The 20,565-nt window shown below is 46.4% G+C and overlaps 1 protein-coding gene across 1 annotated transcript in view; it reads left to right on the top strand.

The window, feature by feature from the left end:
• Neb (nebulin) overlaps positions 1-20,565 on the top strand; it is a 199,256-nt gene that overhangs the window by 132,627 nt on the left and 46,064 nt on the right. Inside the window, exons 98-121 of the mRNA XM_013517490.1 lie at positions 221-328; positions 430-543; positions 1,065-1,262; positions 1,622-1,726; positions 2,466-2,570; positions 2,676-2,780; positions 3,063-3,170; positions 5,164-5,277; positions 5,658-5,855; positions 6,186-6,290; positions 7,042-7,146; positions 8,053-8,160; positions 9,173-9,277; positions 10,364-10,471; positions 11,033-11,137; positions 11,232-11,336; positions 12,283-12,381; positions 12,714-12,824; positions 13,555-13,659; positions 14,484-14,588; positions 14,828-14,932; positions 17,698-17,802; positions 18,165-18,269; positions 18,892-18,996. Of these exons, the coding sequence (XP_013372944.1) occupies positions 221-328; positions 430-543; positions 1,065-1,262; positions 1,622-1,726; positions 2,466-2,570; positions 2,676-2,780; positions 3,063-3,170; positions 5,164-5,277; positions 5,658-5,855; positions 6,186-6,290; positions 7,042-7,146; positions 8,053-8,160; positions 9,173-9,277; positions 10,364-10,471; positions 11,033-11,137; positions 11,232-11,336; positions 12,283-12,381; positions 12,714-12,824; positions 13,555-13,659; positions 14,484-14,588; positions 14,828-14,932; positions 17,698-17,802; positions 18,165-18,269; positions 18,892-18,996 (2,736 nt within the window). The remainder of the gene's footprint in view (positions 1-220; positions 329-429; positions 544-1,064; positions 1,263-1,621; positions 1,727-2,465; positions 2,571-2,675; positions 2,781-3,062; positions 3,171-5,163; positions 5,278-5,657; positions 5,856-6,185; positions 6,291-7,041; positions 7,147-8,052; positions 8,161-9,172; positions 9,278-10,363; positions 10,472-11,032; positions 11,138-11,231; positions 11,337-12,282; positions 12,382-12,713; positions 12,825-13,554; positions 13,660-14,483; positions 14,589-14,827; positions 14,933-17,697; positions 17,803-18,164; positions 18,270-18,891; positions 18,997-20,565) is intronic.

Below are 20,565 nucleotides of genomic sequence, written 5' to 3'. Positions count from 1 at the left end.
CAGTTCTCGCTGCAGGGAAACGCCTGAGCGTCTGTAGGCTCCATCGCAGTGAACCACACGGCTGCCCTGCTCTAGCGAGGCGGGCGGATGGCTACAAAGAGAGGTCTCAAGCCCTACTTTGAACATGAATGTTTGACTTTAATTTTGATAGTGGTTTTAGCAGTATCTGAAAGTACTAGTTGAACGCAAACTTTTCCTGGCACGGACTCCTTTGTTCCAGATACTGTATAAGCGGGCCTGGGAGGGAACCAAGGCCTATGGCTACACCCTGGACGAGCGGTACATTCCCATTGTTGGAGCCAAGCACGCCGACCTGGTGAACAGCGAGGTCAGCACGGGCTTTTCCTCCCTAGGCTTGGGGGTCTCTGGGGGGAGGAAAGGACTGACTAGAAAACTCCGCTAATTCTCGACGTGGCATCTGCCTCACAGCTGAAATACAAAGAGACCTATGAGAAGCAGAAGGGCCACTACCTGGCTGGGAAAGAGATCAGCGAGTTTCCTGCTGTGCTTCACTGCCGGGACTTCCAGCAGATGAGGAGTGCGGTAAGTGCGTGCGCTGCAGCGTGCTCCGCGTTTGCCTGTTTATAGCCGGTCCTGTGTCTCAGAACGAGTTGGGGGTGAAGAGTTATTCTTTTCTTTTTGAGAGGAGCTCTCACTACATAGGTCAGGCCGGCCCTGAACTTGTGGCCGGTCGCCCGCCTCAGCCTCCTGAGTGCTGGGATTACCACGGGCCTCCTCGTTAGGCTCAGAACGACTTATTCTTGAGATTTGCCCCTCGTTTGAACCCTTGGTGGCTGGGGGTTTCCTGGGTTCTGCTCCCCCTCCACCACCAAATGCGTCATGAGGGCCCCACGACGCAAAAGGAGAAACCAACAAGGTCACTGCCGGCCTTGGATTGTAGAAGGATGAGAAACTTAAAAAGAAGGATACGACAAAAACTTTTTAGCGTCGGTGCATTTTAGAGGTACTGATCTATATTGGAAGTAAGACTCAACAGAGATTGATTTGAATTGTTTAAGTTTTGATTATCTAAATTTTGTTTTTTAAAAAACATCGTTCTTCAGTTGAACTACAGAAAACACTATGAGGACACGAAGGCGAACGTTCACATCCCCAATGACATGCTGAACCACGTGCTGGCCAAAAGGTGCCAGTACATCCTCAGCGACCTGGAGTACCGACACTACTTCCACCAGTGGACGTCTCTCCCGGAAGAGCCCAAGTTCCTGCTCGCGCGGAACGCCCAGGAGATCTTAAGCGATGTACGCTGCCTTTGTGCGCTTCCTGCCTCGAGCCCTCATGCGCCGTTGTGCCTAGGGTTGCATGCCCAGCTACTTTCTAAATAAAGTGGCACAAGGAACCATTCTCGGTTTAGGAATTTCCTTGGAGCCTTTGGACACTTATGTTAAATGTTTAATCTGTTCAGCACTGGTAGGACCCAGGCCTCGCTGCCCTCCCAGCTTTTTAGGCCAGGGAAGTGCAGCCCTTCCAGAGCGCGAGAGGCCCACACGTGCCCTCTCAGCATGAAGCCCAGCCAAGGACCCACGGGAAATTATGAAAGGCTCAGAGCTCTGTGAACTTAGACTGCCCGTCACTGCTCACTGTTCTCTGTCTCTTGCAGAATGTGTATAAAGATGACTTGAACTGGCTGAGAGGCATCGGGTGCTACGTCTGGGACACACCCCAGATCCTCCATGCCAAGAAATCGTACGACCTCCAGAGTCAGGTGAGTCGGTTTTCCTGGAAAGACTGGATTTCCCAGGCCCTCAACACCCACGGTGGTGTCAGTGGGCTGCTGGGCAAGTTGGGTGCGTGCTTGAGCGAGAAGCTCTAACCAAGTACTTCCAAAACAATGTGTGATTTAAAGGAACCACACACACACACACACACACACACACACACACACACACACACCCGCCCTCGGAACCTAGTTAAAGGCCCAGTTCAGCGTGAGTGTCTCCAGTGCCTAAAGGCTGTGTAATTTATAACAGCAAGTTGCCTGGGAGGTGTTGCATAGCCTCAAGCGTTTGTACCTTGACCAAGTGAACTTGGAGGGAGCAGGACGCAAAAGCATTCTTGGGCTACAGTGTATTTTGAAGGAAAAAAGAAATCCTGAAACATCCCAGCATACACGTGAGCTTTGATGGATGGGTCTAGTTGATTATCCCAACTAAGGGGCTGCTGTCAGGGGTGGAGAGACGGCATGCAGAAGGCAACAAAATGAAGAGGGTTTCCTGGCGGAGATCCCCACTCCTCTCTTGGTCCAGAGCTGTGCGTTTCGGCACCACGCGAAGTCTTTAGGGCCACAGGGTGGCAGCCTGCTTCTCAGCAGCACCCCATAAATAAGTGAACCCGTAAAGGGAAAAGCAGAAACCCGTAAATAAGTAAAGGCACATCCAAACTGGCGCAGATGTTTAAAGCTGATGACAGTATTTTATCACTTCTCATGGCCTTTTTCTTCACAGATCCAATACACGGCCGCAGGCAAAGAAAATCTGCAGAACTATAACCTGGTCACAGATACACCGGTTTACGTGACCGCTCTTCAGAGTGGCATTAACGCCAGCGAGGTGTGTGTGTCTTCCTCGTCCCCCTCTTTCAGAGGCAAGCCATTCCTTGTCTTTATGTACTTTTAATAACAGAGGTGAACAAGCCTTTTGTTTTTCTGTCTGTAGGTGAAATACAAAGAAAATTACCATCAGATTAAGGACAAGTACACCACAGTACTAGAAACCGCGGATTACGACAGAACCAAGAATCTCAAGAGTCTTTATAGCAGCGTGAGTTTCTCCCTCCTGTGTCTGAGCCACCGGCTGCCCTTCAGATACAACAGAAGAACAAATAGGAACATGCGCTTCGTCCCCAAAGATTTTTCTAGTTTTTTAATGGATCTTACTTTAGCTCATAAAATTCTCACATGTACAATTAAATAAAGCTCCGGTTGGAAAGGAGTCCTGGACGTTGGCAAGGATCGTCTGAGGACGGAAGTAGAGGAGAACCTGCTACTCTGGAGCCGTCCAGAGTGCCTTGTTCCATATTCACACGATTTTTAACCCTTCCAGAACCTGTACAAGGAGGCCTGGGATAAAGTGAAAGCCACCAGCTACATTCTGCCGACCACCACCTTGTCCCTGACACATGCCAAGAGCCAGAAGTATCTGCCCAGCCAAGTGAGTCACGGTGTCCTTTCCCCTCCCCCGCCCGCACTCCAAGCACCTCTCAGGCTTCTGCAGAGGCCCAGCAGCACCCCAGCACCCCGTGGGGTCCCCAGCAAGTAATTCCAGATGCTCGGTCAGCGCGGTCTGTGCTGTCTCTCGGGCTCTGCCGTGCAGGGGGTCACGGACACTGGCAGGAGGCCTACAGGCTGACCTTGCGGGCTGCCCGTCTGCGGAGGACGTGGGTGAATTCTGTTTCAGCTACAAGTGAGGAGAGGAAGAAGACATAGTGTACCATACAAAACAGGCTCCTTTCAATAGAATTGTGTGGGCTTTGGTGCAAAAGTAAACCGGTGGATATGATAATTAGTTACCATAGCATCCACAATAAATGGAGCAGGCCAGAGGGGTAGACTTTTCATCTGGGAAGAGGACTTTTTTAGGTAAAGTTACAAACCCCAGGGCAGGGACTTTAGTCATTAAAGAAAGAGTTACAAAGGCAGGGTTCTTGACACACTGTTTACGGACCAAGGCAGGATGTGCAGAGGGCAAGCTTCTAAAAAAATTTTAACAAAGAGTTCTGTGAATACTTCTTGTTAGTGGAGGAATAGCTTAGATATAAGAAGCTGGGATTTTCTGCTCCAGAAAATGATGGTGGAAATTTTTGTTCATCTCTAGTTACGGTAGGGCTTTGCTGAAATTCTGATACAAATTACCCCCTCTCCCTCTTTTCACAAATTCTCCTTCACTCTTTTTCCTCCCTTGGTTCTGAGAGTTTTATTACCAAGTACTAGGAAATTGCTATCATCTAACCCATGCATTAATAGGCAGCATGAGTTAAAAATTAAAATTTTCCTTCCGGGCGTGGTGGCACATGCCTGTAATCCCAGCACTCCGAGGCTGAGGCAGGAGGATCCTTGTGAGTTTGAGACCAGCCTGGGCTACAAAGTGAGCTCAAGGCCAGCCTGAACTGCACAGCGCGACCTTGTCTCAAAAAGACCAAAACAAACAAACGAACAAAAAAGTTTTCCTGCAGGTTGATTGCTCTGTTTCCTGAAGACCCTGTGGAAACTAAAATTTAAAGCTTGTGTTTTGTAAGCCTTGTTTTCCAGTTATTTAAAACAAAGAGATTCCTGAATACAGTTTTAATTTTTCACTTATGGTAGTAAGAAAAACAAAGCCATTATCAGAAAACAGATTATTTTAAAACTACAATTTTTAGCTGGAAATGTATCTCAGTGGTAGAGCATTTGTCTAGCATGTACAAGGCCCTATGTTTAATCCACAGCTCTGCAAAACATAAAAAATAAATAGAGGAAAAATCACATAATCTTAAAAATGAATTGATTGGCCAGGTGTGACGGTACAGGCTTATAATCCTAACACTTAGGAGGCTGAGGCAGGAGGATCACTGTGAGTTCGAGACCAGCCTGGGCTACAAATTGATTTCAAGGCCAGCCTGAACTGCATAGTGAAACCCTGTCTCAAAAAAAAAAAACAAAAAACAAACAAACAAAAAAAGCAAAACAAAACAAAACACCTAAAAATGGATTGGTTATAATAGTAGCAAAAGTACTACTACAGGTATAAATGTTTTAAAAATAAAAACTAAAATTGAATAGTGCTGCACAGTTTGAGAGCTCTCCACACAGCCGGGCTGGAGCCTGACCGCGGTGGTGGCGGGTGCTAGTACCAGGTCTCTACACAGATGAGGACGTGCGCTCAGGAAGGTGGCGCCCCCAAATCAGCCGGGCCTTGGAGTCAGGTCCTTGCCGTTAAATCTCATTCTCTGTTAACAAAATAAGTCCAGTCGGGCGTGGTGGCGCACGCCTGTAATCCCAGCACTCGGGAGGCTGAGGCAGGAGTTCGAGACCAGCCTGGGCTACAAAGTGAGCTCAAGGCCAGTCTGAACTCCATATCGAGACCCTGTCTCAAAAAGACCCCCCCCCCACAAAAAATCCATTATTCCCCATTACTGTGCTTCAACTTTTCTACTTTTTTTTAACAGATCAAGTACCGAGAAGAATATGAGAAGTTCAAAGCTCTCTATACCTTACCAAGAAGCGTTGAAGATGACCCGAACACAGCGCGGTGCCTCCGAGTGGGCAAGTTTAACATTGATGTGAGTGACCCAAAGGCCTGGCTTCGAATTTGCAGTCAGGAAAAATGGCCACATGCGGTCAGTCAGAGCAGTTTCCGTTAGATCGTGCAAGTGGCCCTGACTGTGACATACTAAGAGCTAAGTCTCTCTCCCTCTGTTCCTCCCTCTCTCTTTCTCCATCTTGCTCTCATTTTCTCTCTCTCTCTCCTCATCTCTCTCTCTCCCCCCACCCCCACTCCTGGTATTAATCCGTACAAGGTATCAGAGAATTCCAGCCCACCCTGCCCCAGAAGCTAGTTGTGGGCTGCTTACCCTGACCGCTCTGCAATGGCAAGAAGGCAGGTGTTCCTTAATGGCTTCGCAGTTTTCCTTCTAGCCGGCACGTAACTTTCACTTCACAGCGCCTGTACAGATCAGTTTATGAGAAGAACAAGATGAAAATCCACACTGTGCCTGACATGGTAGAGATGGTTACTGCCAAGGACACTCAGAAGAAAGTCAGCGAGATTGATTACCGCCTGCACCTCCACGACTGGATTTGCCACCCTGACTTACAAGTCAACAGTCACGTCAGGAAAGTCACGGATCAGATCAGCGACGTAAGCCCACTGGTTGCTTAGGAGCCAGCCCCGCGCCAACCCCTGCGCCACCCCACTCACCCACCCTGAGGAGAAACAGCACCTGCATGTTTACCCCCGCCTTTTTGCTCTGGATTTCCCCTCTGCCCATGGGCCTGACATATTGTGGCGCTATCACTGGAAGCAGGATGCTGGGTGCCCTGTGTTTCTGTGGGATCCTCAGTCTCGTCATACAGTGCCTTTTGCTTCTTCCTCCCCAACGTCATCGGGGTCCAGGGTGTGCCTGTGGCTTTTAGTGTTGAAAATAAGGTCAGGTTTTCTTCCCCCCTTGCACTTATCGAAACCCTCTAGATTGTGTACAAGGACGACCTTACCTGGCTGAAAGGCATCGGTTGCTATGTGTGGGACACTCCGGAAATTCTCCATGCCAAGCATGCTTATGACCTCCGCAACGATGTGAGTTTCCTTGTGGTGTGTTGGTCTGTGTGGTGTATTTCCATTTCTATGTATTCTGGGGTCAAGAAGTGAGTGTGTAATACAGGAGCACTGCGGCGTACCGGCTGTGGATTAGGCCGTGTTGACGATGGCCTAGCTGGAGAAAGGCGCTAGGAACAGAGGAGCCATCTCTTGACAACGCACAGGACGTCCCTGTGAACAGTGTGGCCCACTGGGCCACTGGCCTCTGCTGTGAAAGGAACCACGGGCTCTTCTCCCCACTTGCTGAAGCAGTTTGGCTGTATCAGGGCACACATAACTTTCAGCATAAGAACATGTCAGGGCTGGGGATGCAGCTTACTGGCAGAGTGCTTATCTAGCATGTGTGAGGCCCTGGGCCAGCCAAAGAACAAAAGAAGGAAGCAAATTCTCATCTGCTTGGACTTCATGGATTACATGTAAGATCTATTTGATCTACTTATAAAGAGCAAAAATTCCAGGCAAAGTGATACTGCAATGAGAATTTCAGGAAGAAAGCTTAAAACTTTCCTAGAATAGCAGCTGTCAAGCCTCCTAGAAAACTCTAGAAGCCCCAAATGACTGTAAGCATTGATTACACTGCCATAAAATTCAAATACATCCTTGTCTGCTGAAAAAGTGCTAGTGAATACAAATCTCACGAGTTAAAAGCTACCAAGCCCTCCGTGAAAATCAGCAGTCTCTAGAATTTAATAAATGAACCAACACAGGCGTGTTCAATTCTTCTTGGCAGATCAAGTACAAAGCGCATGTGATGAAAACGAGGAACGACTACAAGCTGGTCACCGACACGCCGGTCTATGTGCAGGCCGTCCGAAGCGGGAAGCAGCTGAGCGATGTGCGTGCCCCCTGCGGAAGTTACAGTGGGAGCTGCAGTAGAGAGGCTGGAGCCTGCGCCCGGCCAGCTTCTCTGGCTGGGAAACCAGAGTCCGTGCCTTAGAAAGTACCTAGAAAGCTGCCTCCTGAAATCAGAGTGTCAAGTAGTGCACTGGGGTAGAGCTAAGTGAGCTGAACCTATGAAACACTTTGTTCACAGCTCCCAAAGTTGCCCTCTGTACGCTTCTGTTATGAGCAACATTTCACACTTTCCTGTCCAGGCCTTCTAATTAATAGAGCCGACTATGGTAGAATGATAGAGTTGTGGGTTGGAGTCCTGCTTCTACCGCACATCATCCAAGGCTTGTGAAAGCACGGCATCCTCAGCCCTAGCGTCTTCATGTGTAAATTCACAAGCTGGGTGTGCTGACACACGCCTGTAATCCCAGCACTCAGGAGGCTGAGGCAGGAGGATTATTGTAAGTTCGAGACCAGCCTGGGCTACAAAGTGAGCTCAAGGCCAGCCTGAACTGCATAGCGAGACCCTGTCTCAAAAAGACAAAAAAAAAGTAAATTCACAGTGAGTTGAAGGTGGAGCGCTGTCATTTTGGAGCTTCTAGAGGTGAAATGCCAGGCTTCCTATTCTTTCTGCCTGAGCTGTCTCTCCCGCCTCTCGGTGTGGGTCCACAGGTTGGCTCTGATCTTGTTGGATGAGACACAGTAACGCATCAGTTTCCTAGACAAGGGGAAGCAGCAGGCTGGCTGGCTGGCTCTCTCTCCCTCTCTCTCTCTCTCTCCCTCTCTCTCTCTCTCTCTCTCTCTCTCTCTCTCTCTCTCTCTCTCTCTCAGGACTTGGGTTTGCATTTACTTTGCTTCAAACAGTCCTCCACATCCTGAGTCTACTTACCCTGCTTCTGTCTGCACCCAGGCGGTTTACCACTATGACTACGTGCACAGTGTCAGAGGCAAAGTGGCACCGACCACCAAAACCGTGGATCTGGACCGAGCTACTCACGCGTACAAGCTCCAGAGTGAGGTGAGCAGGGCCTCGAGCACCCAGCAGAGGCCCGGGCCCCTGGCTCCTACAGCAGCAGCTTCAGCGTGGACAGCCTCTCGCCTGACTTGTGGAATGTAAATGCTGCTCCACTCAATGGGCTGGAAAAACGAGAACAGAGCAGAGCCTGTCTCTGTCTTGGCTGGCGGGATTCTCGTGCCAAGCAGTCAAACACACAACCACAGAAAGAAATAGGCTTCTAAAGAAAGCAATACTTACAAAGCTCAAAGCAGAGGGCCAGTATGCTACCTCTGCTCTCAGAAATCTTGATAGCGGTATGACAAAGATAAGGGACTTATTTATAAAGGCAATTAACAGTAAGAGACGAAGGTAGAAATTGCAGTTGGAACTTAGAAGAGAAGGAACTCGGGCTGCACCCGCATGTTTAATCTCCCCCTGCTGTGCACCTTAGGGGCATGTTTGGTCTCGATGTTTCCTTGTACTTCCCATATTGAATATTATGAGTGTCTTGGGTTTGAATTTCAAACACTGTTGCTGACCCTACAGCTCCCGCGAGAGCCAGAGTATTTAAGGTCACAGGCAGAACCCCCCACATGATCCTTTTGCCGTGAGTACGTGCGCTGAACCTCCTCACAGCCTGACGCGGTGTCACGGGGGATGCCGGTCTCAGGGCGTGGCGATGCTTCGAGTGTCGCCTGCGAGTAGGACTCGGGTAGAGATGGCACCAGGCTGCCTGTCTTCTTTGCATTCCCCAAATCCTTGCTGGAGGCCCCGCAGCCAGCTGAGCACACCTGGAAGCGCAGGATTGCTTTCTATAGCCCATTTCACTCACTGTTCTCTTTTTCCTGGGTAGGTTGTCCGTTACCCGCCTCACCTCCTGACTCTCAGAACTGTTTAAGCTCTTCCTGAAGTCAGCACAGAGCAGGAGAGCATTAAGTCTGAGCAGAACTCTAACATGAGCCGGATGTGATGTCACTGGGGCGGGTCATCCGACGTCCAGTGTCCTTTAACCTGCTCTTCTCCGTTCTGGCAGAATCTGTACAAAGCTGGCCTGCGCTTCCTGCCCACTGGGTACCGGCTTCCGGTTGATACGCCTCACTTCAAGCACACCAAGGACACCCGGTACATGAGTAGCTATGTGAGTGCTCTCGTTCTGGGTCAGCTGGGGTCAGAAGTGGGGGTGGGGGACTTACATTAACTCTCAGCCTATTCTCATCCTCAAATCACATCCTGAAGTTCCATATCAAATGATGATGGTGTGGCGGGGGAGGCGCATCTTCTCCGGAGACTCTGTGGAATTAGCTGCTTCAGCACTGCTACAGTGCCAGGGCAGCTCATTGGTTCGAACAGGATGTTCTTGGGAGGCCTGGCCCGGGGTCCACAGCTGTCAGAATGCCTGGACCTCTAGCGGACTTGGCACAGAAGCTTCCTGAGCCATCCCAAGCCATGTACTGCAAATGCAACCTTGCATGTACACGAATGGTCAGTGCAGAAGATACAGTGCCAGTCTGTGTCCCTTTGAAAAGAAGGACTCTTGCCTAGCTGCTAGACTGATGCTTACCTCACTGTTTATCTTCTGTGCCCTGTTCAGAGGAAGGTGGGGGTAAACAGGCTGTCAGACCTCCGGCTTTCCCAGGTGCTGGCGCTGACACCACCCTTCCTCATTTTTCAAAATACCACCTTGGGACTTGCCTCGTGCGCCCCACAGGCAAGGCCTGGAGGAATCCTGGCAGTGCCAGTGACTCTGGCTGCAGACCAAGACCCCCTTCCATGGTAGTCTCCAGCGTCTTAGGAATGGACCCTGCTGACCACAAAGGGGCCCACAGCGGGTGGTCCAGTAATGTGACCTCAAGGTAGACAGTTACAAATTTGAGAATCTAACATACTATTTAAAAATTTGTTTGAAAAATCATTCACCAATCTTAAAAATCTTTTCTTATTTCTAACTTCCTAGTCATACTGAGGCTAAAAATACAAGGCTCTTTGTTTTGTTCTGTGTCTTCATGCAGGCCTCACTTAGCGAGGTTGAATTTTACTCTTTTGTGGACCTAGCTTCATCATTCAACAAATAATTTTCAAGATTTGGAATACAATTAAAATTTTGTCAATGGCTCTTAATACTTAGCAATTTTCAAGTAAAGATGACATCTCTTTTCCACTTGAGAAATGTAATTTTGATCTGCGTGTACCCATCACTGATCTCATGCTGACCTCGATTTTGCAGTTCAAGTACAAAGAAGTCTATGAACACATAAAGGCAAACGGGTACACACTCGGGCCCAAGGACGTTCCATTTGTCCACGTGCGGAGAGTCAACAACGTTACTAGTGAGGTGGGTGAGCGCTGATTCTCTTGGGGAAAAATAACTGAGCTTCAAAGACCATGGCTTGGTTTGAAGTGCATTAAGAAGAATGTGTTGCATTTCAGCCACAAGCTTACACATCAGCAAGGAGTAAGAGGGTCCCCCATGGTCCCTGCTTTGATACAGGTGTCCCTTGGAAGTGTTTTCGGAGTTTGGTAACGTCATCTCAGACACTCCGTTCCATGGACGATAAACCAAACTTTTTCTAAAGAAATAATTCCTTTTTTGATATTTGTATTAAGAAGCTTTAATAAAGGTACATTTTAGTCTGGCCCAGAACCCTGGTTTTCCACATCAAGTATCAGTTTGTACATCTGATCTTACTGTACAACCACGTGATAGAATGTAGAAAATTTTGTGCTCGGAATTCTTCCCCTCAATGAAACAAGTGTGTTTTCCTCTTTTTGTCTCAATTACTTTCTATATTCCGATAATTACGCTCCTCCCTTTCATGTAAGACATTTGATGATTAGCCAGCAGGTGCCTCATGACCCTACACTAAGCACAGAAATGGTTTTTCCCTCAATGTAGCGACTGTACCGAGAACTGTACCACAAACTGAAAGACAAGATCCACACCACTCCTGACACGCCTGAAATCCGCCAAGTCAAGAAGACTCAGGAGGCCGTCAGTGAAGTGCGTATTTTCTCAGGAGCAGGGACAACCATTTGGAGCGCCAGCCACTGAGTCTGTAACACATGTGTTTCTGGGGGTTTTCCCTCTCTTCTAGTTGATCTACAAATCGGACTTCTTCAAGATGCAGGGCCACATGATCTCCCTGCCGTACACACCCCAAGTGTTGCACTGCCGCTATGTGGGAGACATCACCAGCGACGTAAGTACCTCACAGAGCTCTTTCAGGAGGAGACTTGCCCAGGGGAAGGCTTGCTTTCGGCATCTAAAACAAGGAGAGGTCCTTGAACAGCCTTTTCGTTGAGTGCTTCTAATGTAAGCGTACGGCTTAGCGAGGAAATGCGGTGCAGTGGAAGCGGAGATCCGCAGTTCTCCCGCTGTGGATCAGTGGTGAGAGGACACCGAGGAAATGCCAGAATTGCCCCCATCCCTGAGCACGCAGAGACCACCGGTCTGCGCTCAACACTGAGTCGTTACCGGTTCCTCCCTCAGGGCCTGCGTCTCCCTCACTCGCTGTACCTTCCTCCTCCCTCACATGCTACTCCCATCCCTTCAGCAATTTCCCCCTGGCCATTTAAAAAGATTCTCCTAAAAGACCAGTCTATGAACTCTGTGCTTTCCCTCCATCAATATAAGAATAAAATAACGCAGCTCAGGACTAGCGACGTCAGTTTAAAAAACCTGTGATCTATATGAACGCAGGCAAACCAAGTGCAGAGGGCGGAGCACAGGTGGAAGCAAGGTGAAAGACACCTGATATCCTCCGTCTGCGGGGCGCCTTCCCAGGCCTCTAGTGACTGTCTGAAACCAAACATAGTATCAAACCCTAGTGTACTATGGTTTCTCCTCCACACACACCTAGGATAAAATTTAGTTTATAAACTAGACACAGTAAGAAATTAGAAACAATAACTAATAATAAAATGGAACTATTATACAAATATATTAAAATGATTTAAAACATGTGAGTCATTTATTTCTCAAAGTTTCCAGTTAATTTCAGACCACCACTGACAGTAGATAATTGAAAACTATAGGAAGCAAAACCATGGAGGTGGGGGGGCTGCACCTCAGAAAAGAATGGCTGCTGCTCTGTTCCTGACTTACGTTTGCTGATGACCACCTGTCTCTTGGGGTTCGCTGTGCAGATCAAATACAAAGAGGACTTGCAGATCTTGAAGGGACTTGGCTGCTTCCTGTACGACACCCCCGACATGGTCCGTTCCCGGCACCTGAAGAAGCTCTGGGTGGGTACACACCTCTGCAGCACCTCACCACGGGGCACTGCCCCATGTACCCCATCGCCAGCCTCCTGGGGCTGGGCAGAGAGACTCTTAGTCTGCAGTCACTTTTAAGGAGAAACTTTCTCTCAAGCACTTGGGCAAGTCTTGGCCTACTTAAGATGATTTGTGTCTCGGTGAGGTCAGTTAAGTGTCAATTGTCTTTGATTCTACCTAGACAGAAGTACCCAGGATCCATGGCGGGGCTGCTCAGCGCGCGCAGGCCAGCCGTGTGAAAGACAGAATGACGCGCAATCCCTTCAATCTTAAGTAAACTTATATTTCTGCTCTTTTAAAAGTCTAATTACCTGTACACTGACAACGCGAGGAAGATGCGAGACAAATACAAAGTGGTGCTTGACACTCCAGAATACAGGAAAGTGCAGGAGCTGAAGACCCATCTGAGTGAGGTAAGCACGCTTGGCTTATTACTTCAGTAAACCAAGTTGATCAGAACAAACTGAGTCATTCAGAAAGATTCTTGGTAAATGTCTCAGTGATCAGCTTGCAGGCAACTGTAGCAGGGAGATTCCCTCCTGCCAGGAGCTGCAGAAGGGCCGTAGCGGGTGAGCCAGTCGGTGCACCAAAGTCGGGCTCAGTTTACTTATTTTTTCCCCTTTCGCAAGGCTGTGGAGGTGGGTACTTGCCCTCCCTTTGGCTCGGACTGCTGCGAAGTTTTACATGATTTTATAGATTACAAAGCCCTTGTGTCTCCCACTACAGTGGGCTCCAAATACAAATTATTTCCGAGATTTCTCTCTAAATTCTTGCTATCAAAAATGCTAATCCTGGTCGTAACATTTGAAAAGCCTCGTGTGTCTCCCGGCTCTGCTGCTCACTCCAGTAAATTCCAGACTACTCAGATTCGTATTCATCTGCCCCGCGGCACGGAGGCTCCTGATTTACTGCAGTTGTGAAGTGATCTAATCCCCTGTCCTAGCCAGTAGGTTCCTTGGGGATTGGAACGCCTCTTATTTTAAAACAGATTCAGGGAGTAAGCGATAATACGGGACTGGTTTATTAGGAAAAAACTGTAGTAGAAGGGCCCCTGCCATTTTTACGGATTAGCAGTGAGGCCGTCTTCGGAGAACGCACCGTGCTGGTGAAGGAACTGATAGCTGTGACTTGCTCTGTGTCTAGCTGGTGTACAGAGCTGCAGGCAAGAAGCAGAAGTCCATCTTCACCTCGGTGCCTGACACTCCCGATCTCTTAAGAGCCAAGCGAGGACAGAAGCTTCAGAGTCAGGTAACACGGGCTGTCGGTGAACACTCAGAACCCCCGCGTGGGCGTCGCCGGGCGGCCGTGTGTCCCCCGCCTCTCTGACCGTCCAGACTCGCAATAGGTCGCACTTGCTACAGCTTCATTAATTTTGCACTTCAAAAGCGATTTTCTGCTGGGAATAGCAGCGCACACCTGTAATCCCAGCACTGTGAGAGGTCAGGTAGGAGGAATATCACGGGTTCAAACCCAGCCTGGGAAACTTAGCAACTCAGTGGGACCCTGTCTCAATAGTACAGGGCTAGAGATGGAGCTCACGGCGAAGGTCCTGGCTTGTTCAGCCCCCAGTACCAAAGAAAAGCAGTTTTCTTTCGTTCCATCATAATTATAGTTCTATTCTACACACTCAACGGAAAGCTGCAGGATTTTTCTAAATGCTGTACAACTTTGTCGTTAGATGAGTGCTCTTTGGATTCCAAGTAGTGAAAAGGATTGTTTGATCATTCTTATGATATATCTGTTATCCGCAGACCAATGAAACCATACTTTGTACATTCAGGCAAAGCAAAGGAGAAATAGGAGGAAGAATCTACCACAATCCTCTCACTCTTCCACTGGCATTTTTGATCATGTGGCTTTACACTGGGCCATGAGAATGCTAGGTTACTGGAACATGTCTGTGTGTCTTCCAGTGTAGGTACAGAAACAAAGTAATAGAAACGCATATAACAGAAAGCAAACGGAACAGTAAGCAAACACTACCCCCCCATTTAAAGACTAGAAGGATGAAGAGGCCTAAATACTAGACATTCCTTCTCTGTGACATTCCGCCCCGTTCTCTTATTATTCAGTACCTGTATGTCGAACTTGCCACCAAAGAGAGGCCCCACCATCATGCCGGGAACCAGACGACAGCTCTAAAACATGCCAAAGACGTGAAGGACATGGTCAGCGAGGTGAGGCGGGGACTGGACCCTGAGGCACTGGGTCAAAGAGAAACTTCGTTAGAACCTTCACTGCGGCCTGTGACCGGAGCTCATGACTGGATAGTACTCAGCCCGCCCCGAAGGGAAGGGAAGGCTCTTCCCTGAAGGAGTGTGCGCACTGCGTGATGCACAGAGCCGTGACTCGGTTGCAGGGGGAGGAGGAGCAAAACTTGACTTAAGTTTGTCTCTTTCCTACCTTCTCTCCTTAGAATAAGTACAAGATTCAGTATGAAAAGATGAAGGACAAGTACACCCCGGTTCCAGACACACCGATCCTCATCCGCGCCAAGAGGGCCTACTGGAACGCCAGCGACGTAAGCAGCCCTCCCTTCTGCGCTGTTGTTGTGAGAGAGCCGGGGCTGGAGTACTCGAGAAACATAAGCTGCTCGGCCACACCCACCCTTCAGAGTCACGGCCCACAGCACTGGTCGGGGGGAAAACACCAACTAATTTAAGCAGTCAAGCAAAGTAGCCGAGAACAGTATTGAGAGGTGCTGGAATCCTGTGTCTCTCAGCTCTCTCCTGGGCAAAAATACTACCCTCTCTTTCATTTTCGTGCTAGTTTTTCCTAGGGATACTTGGCAATTCACTTATCCTTGAAGTCATGGTCTTGGAGTCAGATGAACGTACGTTCAAATCATGATGCTGTCATTTGTTTGCTGTATAACTCCACATATTTGCCTAATTTTTCTCTTCTTCTATGTCAAGCGAGGATGAAATCTGTGGCAATTAAACAGGACTGCACAAGCTGGGCATGGTGGTGCATGTCTGTAATCCCAGCACTCAGGAGGCTGAGGCAGGAGGATCACTGCAAGTTTGAGGCCAGCCTGGGCTACATAATGAATTTAAGGCCAGCCTGTACTACATATAGCAAGACCCTGTCTCAGAAATTAATCAATCAATCAATCAATAAGACTGCACAAGAAAATGCATATAATATTCCTAACACTCTATCCTGTTCTTAATTGACACTCATGAAATGGTTCCTTTGAATGACCTGTGACGTAGTAGTAGTTAGAATTAGAAGGGACAGACTTCCGTATCTTGTATTGTGTGATCAAGTGCATCTTTTTAAGCATAATGAGACTATCTGTTAATGAAAATATGAAATCAGTCAGCCTGTAGTAGATAGCCACCTCTACTAGTTTTGTGTCTCAGGGCTCAACCACATAATTCACTGTAATCACTGCCAGAACCAGAAACCCCACTGGACTGGATATGCTGGGTCTTAACCCCAGCCCCAGGCTCCAGCCAGCCCCACGAACCTCAAGTTTACAATATAGCCCTGGGATCTGAAGGCACCCTAAGGTGATGGCACTGATCTGTATCAGTTTTTATTTGGTGCTGTGGGAAGTCTTCTAGTTGGAAAGATGCAATGCCAGGCAGTGCTTAAGGTATAAGCTTAGAAAATCATATATTCTCAAAATCTGTCCCTCAGGACATTTTAGTCTTTTGCTCACCTCCCTCCTCTTAATCATTCAAGATTCTGTTGAATATTAATTTGTGCCAAACTTCACCACATTGCACAGGGAGGTCACACAGTGAAGTTCATCTTAGGGGCTTGTTGTACCCCACTGGACAGCTTTGTCCTTGGGCTTCCTCAGCACCAATTCTGAGAATCCCAGTCTTCAAGTAGTCAGGTTACAAGGCTGGTGTCTGGTGTTAAATTCAATATGTAACCATCATTGTCATGATATTATGCAATCAGGCATCTGAAAAACAGCACTTTTTTAGAAAAGATAGTTTTCATTATGTGTTTTTCAGCTACCCAAAAGAAAAAAATCTTGAAAGAGTGCTGAAAAAAGCACCTATCTTGTGTAGATGAGATGAACCGTCTCTATTACCCTTAGGTTAGACTCAGGATCAAAGCTTTTTTTCCTCTTGAAATATCACAGAGATAAGGATTATAATAAGATCTCAGGATGGCCTAGTGGAGAAGTTGTCTTGACATTAGGAATTAGGACGTAAATCTCTCCCCTCCCCTTGTACATTAATGTGTCCTGGGATCAACAAGGCTGTTTGTTTTTCTTCTTCTCCTACCAAATGATGGATTTGTTTTACATTTCCATAAACTTAAGTAGTCTTAGATTAACAAAAAAGTGGCAAAGATAGTACAGGAAATGTCTATAATCCCCATACCTAGTTTTTCTTGTTGTTAACCACTTACATTATTACTTTTTTAATTTTAAAGAAAATAGTACAAAAAAAGAACAATAGCAAAATACAGACAACACAAAGCAAGAACATTAAAAATGAAACAGGGTTTCAAACCAAATGGTAGAGATTAACAGTGGTTGTTACGTTACACATTGTTATCTTCAACAAAGTTGCTCAGATTACCAGATGTAAGAACAGAAGACTGATCAAATCATTAAAGGGAATAAGAAAATAATAATTTAAAAGAACATTAGAGACAATACCTAGTGTCACTAGGCAGGATTGTAGGAATTCACCAATGGCTATTACACTGCAAATTGTTGTCGTCACATAAATTGCTCAGATTACCAGATACAAACATGCAAAATTAGTCAAAATATTAAAAAAAAAACCCACATTTTAAACATTAACTGTTCCCCTCAACAAACCATCAGACACCAACAGTGCAGTTATGCCACCAATCCATAATATGTAAAATGCCTTAGTACTTTCTTTTTCTTCTTTCCCTCATCCCAGTTGTTCCTTCCTTTGAGCAATTTCTTTCCCTTTCTTATTATCTATTGTACATTTTGGGTTTTATTTACTCTTTCATGTTCTTACACCAGGGAGACAATATGGTGTTTACACATGTGGGCCCAATTTATTTCATTTATGAGTACTAACCACTTCTATTAACATCATACGTTTGTCACAACCAATAGAGCAAGACTGGTACATTACTCCTATATTAACCCATGCTTTGCTTAGGTTGCATTAGTTGTGCTTGGTGTCCTTTTTCTCTGTAGGATCTGAAATTATCTTTTAAATTTTTTTCCTAAATCTAATCATGGAAAAAAACTTTTTAAAAATGGGTTTAAGCTTAAAAGAGCTCAATTACTTAATTTGGTATTTTTCATAATCCATGTGCTTTTTTTCTTTCCAGCTACGCTACAAAGAAACATTCCAAAAGACCAAAGGGCGATACCACACTGTGAAGGATGCTTTGGATATTGTTTATCATCGTAAAGTCACCGATGATATCAGCAAGGCATGTTTCTAGAGATTCCTACTTGTGTCGGGCTCTGTAACCACCTTGTTTGCGGAGTTGGATGGGAGGGATCCTTGACATTGGATCCAGTGTCTTTCTACCAAGCTGCATATCCAGCCCCCTCCCCAGACAGCATCTCATTGAGTGTCAGATCCCTTAGGCTGGGCTCAAACTGGAGATCTTCCTGCCTCAGTCTTCCAGGGTGCTGGGATTATAGACATGTACCATCACTCCTGGCCCATCATTTTTAAAAAGAAAATTTTAAAAAGTGGCCTCCATTTTCTAAAGCCCCAGAGGCAAGTAGATGTTTTTACATTAACTTTGGTGAGACTTTATGACTGTCTTTGTATTTTTTATGACAGGTGAAATACAAGGAGAAGTACATGAGCCAGCTGGGCATCTGGAGGTCCATTCCTGATCGCCCAGAACATTTCCACCACCGGGCAGTCACAGATGCAGTCAGTGATGTAAGAGCTCACCTCTTCTATTCTCGCATAGAACTGCATATTCTCCTATGAATTATGAAACCAACCACTGCACAAAACCCCATGAAGCATTTGCCCAGATTCTAGATTTCATGTATGGATGTTTAAATTACAAAGTTCGATTGCTAAATGAGTAAACTTCAATTTGAAAGAAGGAAAAATATACTCAAATTTATAAACTTAATTTTTCTTCTAAATGTGTGATTTTACATGACTGGAAATGCTGTACTCCATCTATGAAACAAAGAGGCTTTATGGATCCACTGGAGAGATAATTGTATAGCACTACTAAGACATGTAACAGTGCTCATCTGGAAAGAAATTTCACCTCTCCCTATGAAAATATAGCTTCCAAGCTAATGATGCACTCTCTAGAAGAGTATACCTGTAAAATCTGAATTGCTTTAAACAGTAGTACAAATGAAAATTTCTACATACTATAAACAATGTACCATAAAATAAGCAGATATCAATATTACTAGAAGCATGTTAAATAGCCATTTTAATAATTCATTATTCTCTGTATTTTAGGACTCATAGATCCTAACCTAAAGCTATTTGGATATGTTCTTAAAATACTTTGATGATGTTCTTCTTTTTCCAGATAAAATATAAAGAAGACTTGAGCTGGCTTAAAGGCATTGGCTGTTATGCCTACGATACCCCTGATTTCACACTGGCTGAACAGAACAAGACTCTCTACAGCAAGGTACCTCTTCTCAAGAATACCTACAATCACTGAGCATCTGCTTGCACTCACAGAGCGCGTAGCGCTGACCGAATAGCCTGTCTTTGTTACTTCGCTGAGACAAAACACCTGACACCCACAAATTAGAGGAAAGATTTATTTCAGCTCAGTTTGTAGAGGTGTCAGGCCCTAATTGGCTGACTCCAAAGCAGGATGCCAGGGCACAGGGGCATCACAGAGGAGGAACAGTCCATGGCGGAGCCGGCGGGAGGCAGCACCAGCGGGCCTCCCTTTCCCTGTTATCCCATCCAAGCTACCGGCCTTTTGGGTGATGCCACCCACACCCACGGTGGGCCTTCCCATTCTCCACACCCAGCACCGTGCTGATCCAGTCAGTGGGCTGATTTAGTTATCACACCCTCGATCCACGTTCATACACGCTTAATCCTCATTCTCACACACTAGAGCAGCCACCTCCGAAAAGCCCCACCCATGAGCGCATGAGGCTTGGGGGCACCTAGATACAAACCATAACACAGCCTTTCGTATTTCCATCCCCGCCTGCACTTCTAGACCCTGTGACTGGAATACATGCTGAACTGTTCACTGTCCTAGGAATTTCTTTAGTATTAACCTCACTGACAACAGTTTATTTCAATTTGCTTGACTGATGACAAGTCGTCTTGGTACAGCTGCTCATGGCTTCTGCAGAATCCCCTCCATATCAGTACGTCTCTGGGTGACTTACCCTAACGGAGCTGATATATATGGCGGCAAACATAAAGCAGGGTTGCTATAATCCACAGTTGTACAACCTGAGAAAAATCAAGTTCTTATGGCCACATTTTCCCATTTACAAATTATAACAGCTGAATTTTCTTCCTTGAGTTCTGAAATAGGAGTCACAAAACTGTTTCAGTGAGTGACAGCTAGTAGATATTTCAGATTTTCTGGGCCATGTTCATTCTAGCATATATTCGTCTTTGTTTTTCACAACTCTTTAAAGTTGTGAAAATTCATTCTTAACTCATGGGGTTCTTTCAAAACAGGTGTCAGCTAAATGGGTCAAACTCTGTAAGAATATGATTATCTAATTAGTCATTAGAAAACTATACTTAAATTAAGGAATTAAAAACATGAAAGTACAGGCTGGGGATGTAGCTCAGCAGCACAGCGCCTGTCTGGCAAGCCCTAGGTCCTGACTTTGATTCCCAGTATCAAAAAAAAAATAGAAACAAACACATGAAAATACCTTCCAAGTAAAAAAATAACATAGAAACAAAAAAGAATTTGATTTAGATTTTAGCTGCACATGGGAAACAGATCTATTTAATATCCATTCAATGAAAGTGTTCTTTACAATGTATTTTTGGACTCTTTTTTCAAGACATCCAGCCAGGGCCAGGTATGGTGGCACACACCTGTAACCCCAGCACTTGGGAGACTGAGGCAGGAAGATTGCTGTGAGTTTGAGGCCAGCCTAGGCTGCAAAATGAGTTCAAGGCCAGCCTGAACTGCATAGTTCTCTGAATCCTGTCTCAGAGATAATAAATAAATAAATAAATAAATAAATAAAAAGCTGGCAAGACA

Source organism: Chinchilla lanigera, unplaced genomic scaffold (assembly GCF_000276665.1).
Source record: "Chinchilla lanigera isolate Chin_1 unplaced genomic scaffold, ChiLan1.0 scaffold00039, whole genome shotgun sequence".
In the NCBI taxonomy this organism is placed as follows: Eukaryota; Metazoa; Chordata; class Mammalia; order Rodentia; family Chinchillidae; genus Chinchilla; species Chinchilla lanigera.
Note: the sequence above shows the minus strand (reverse complement) of the source record. Positions and strands in the feature narration are given on the sequence as shown.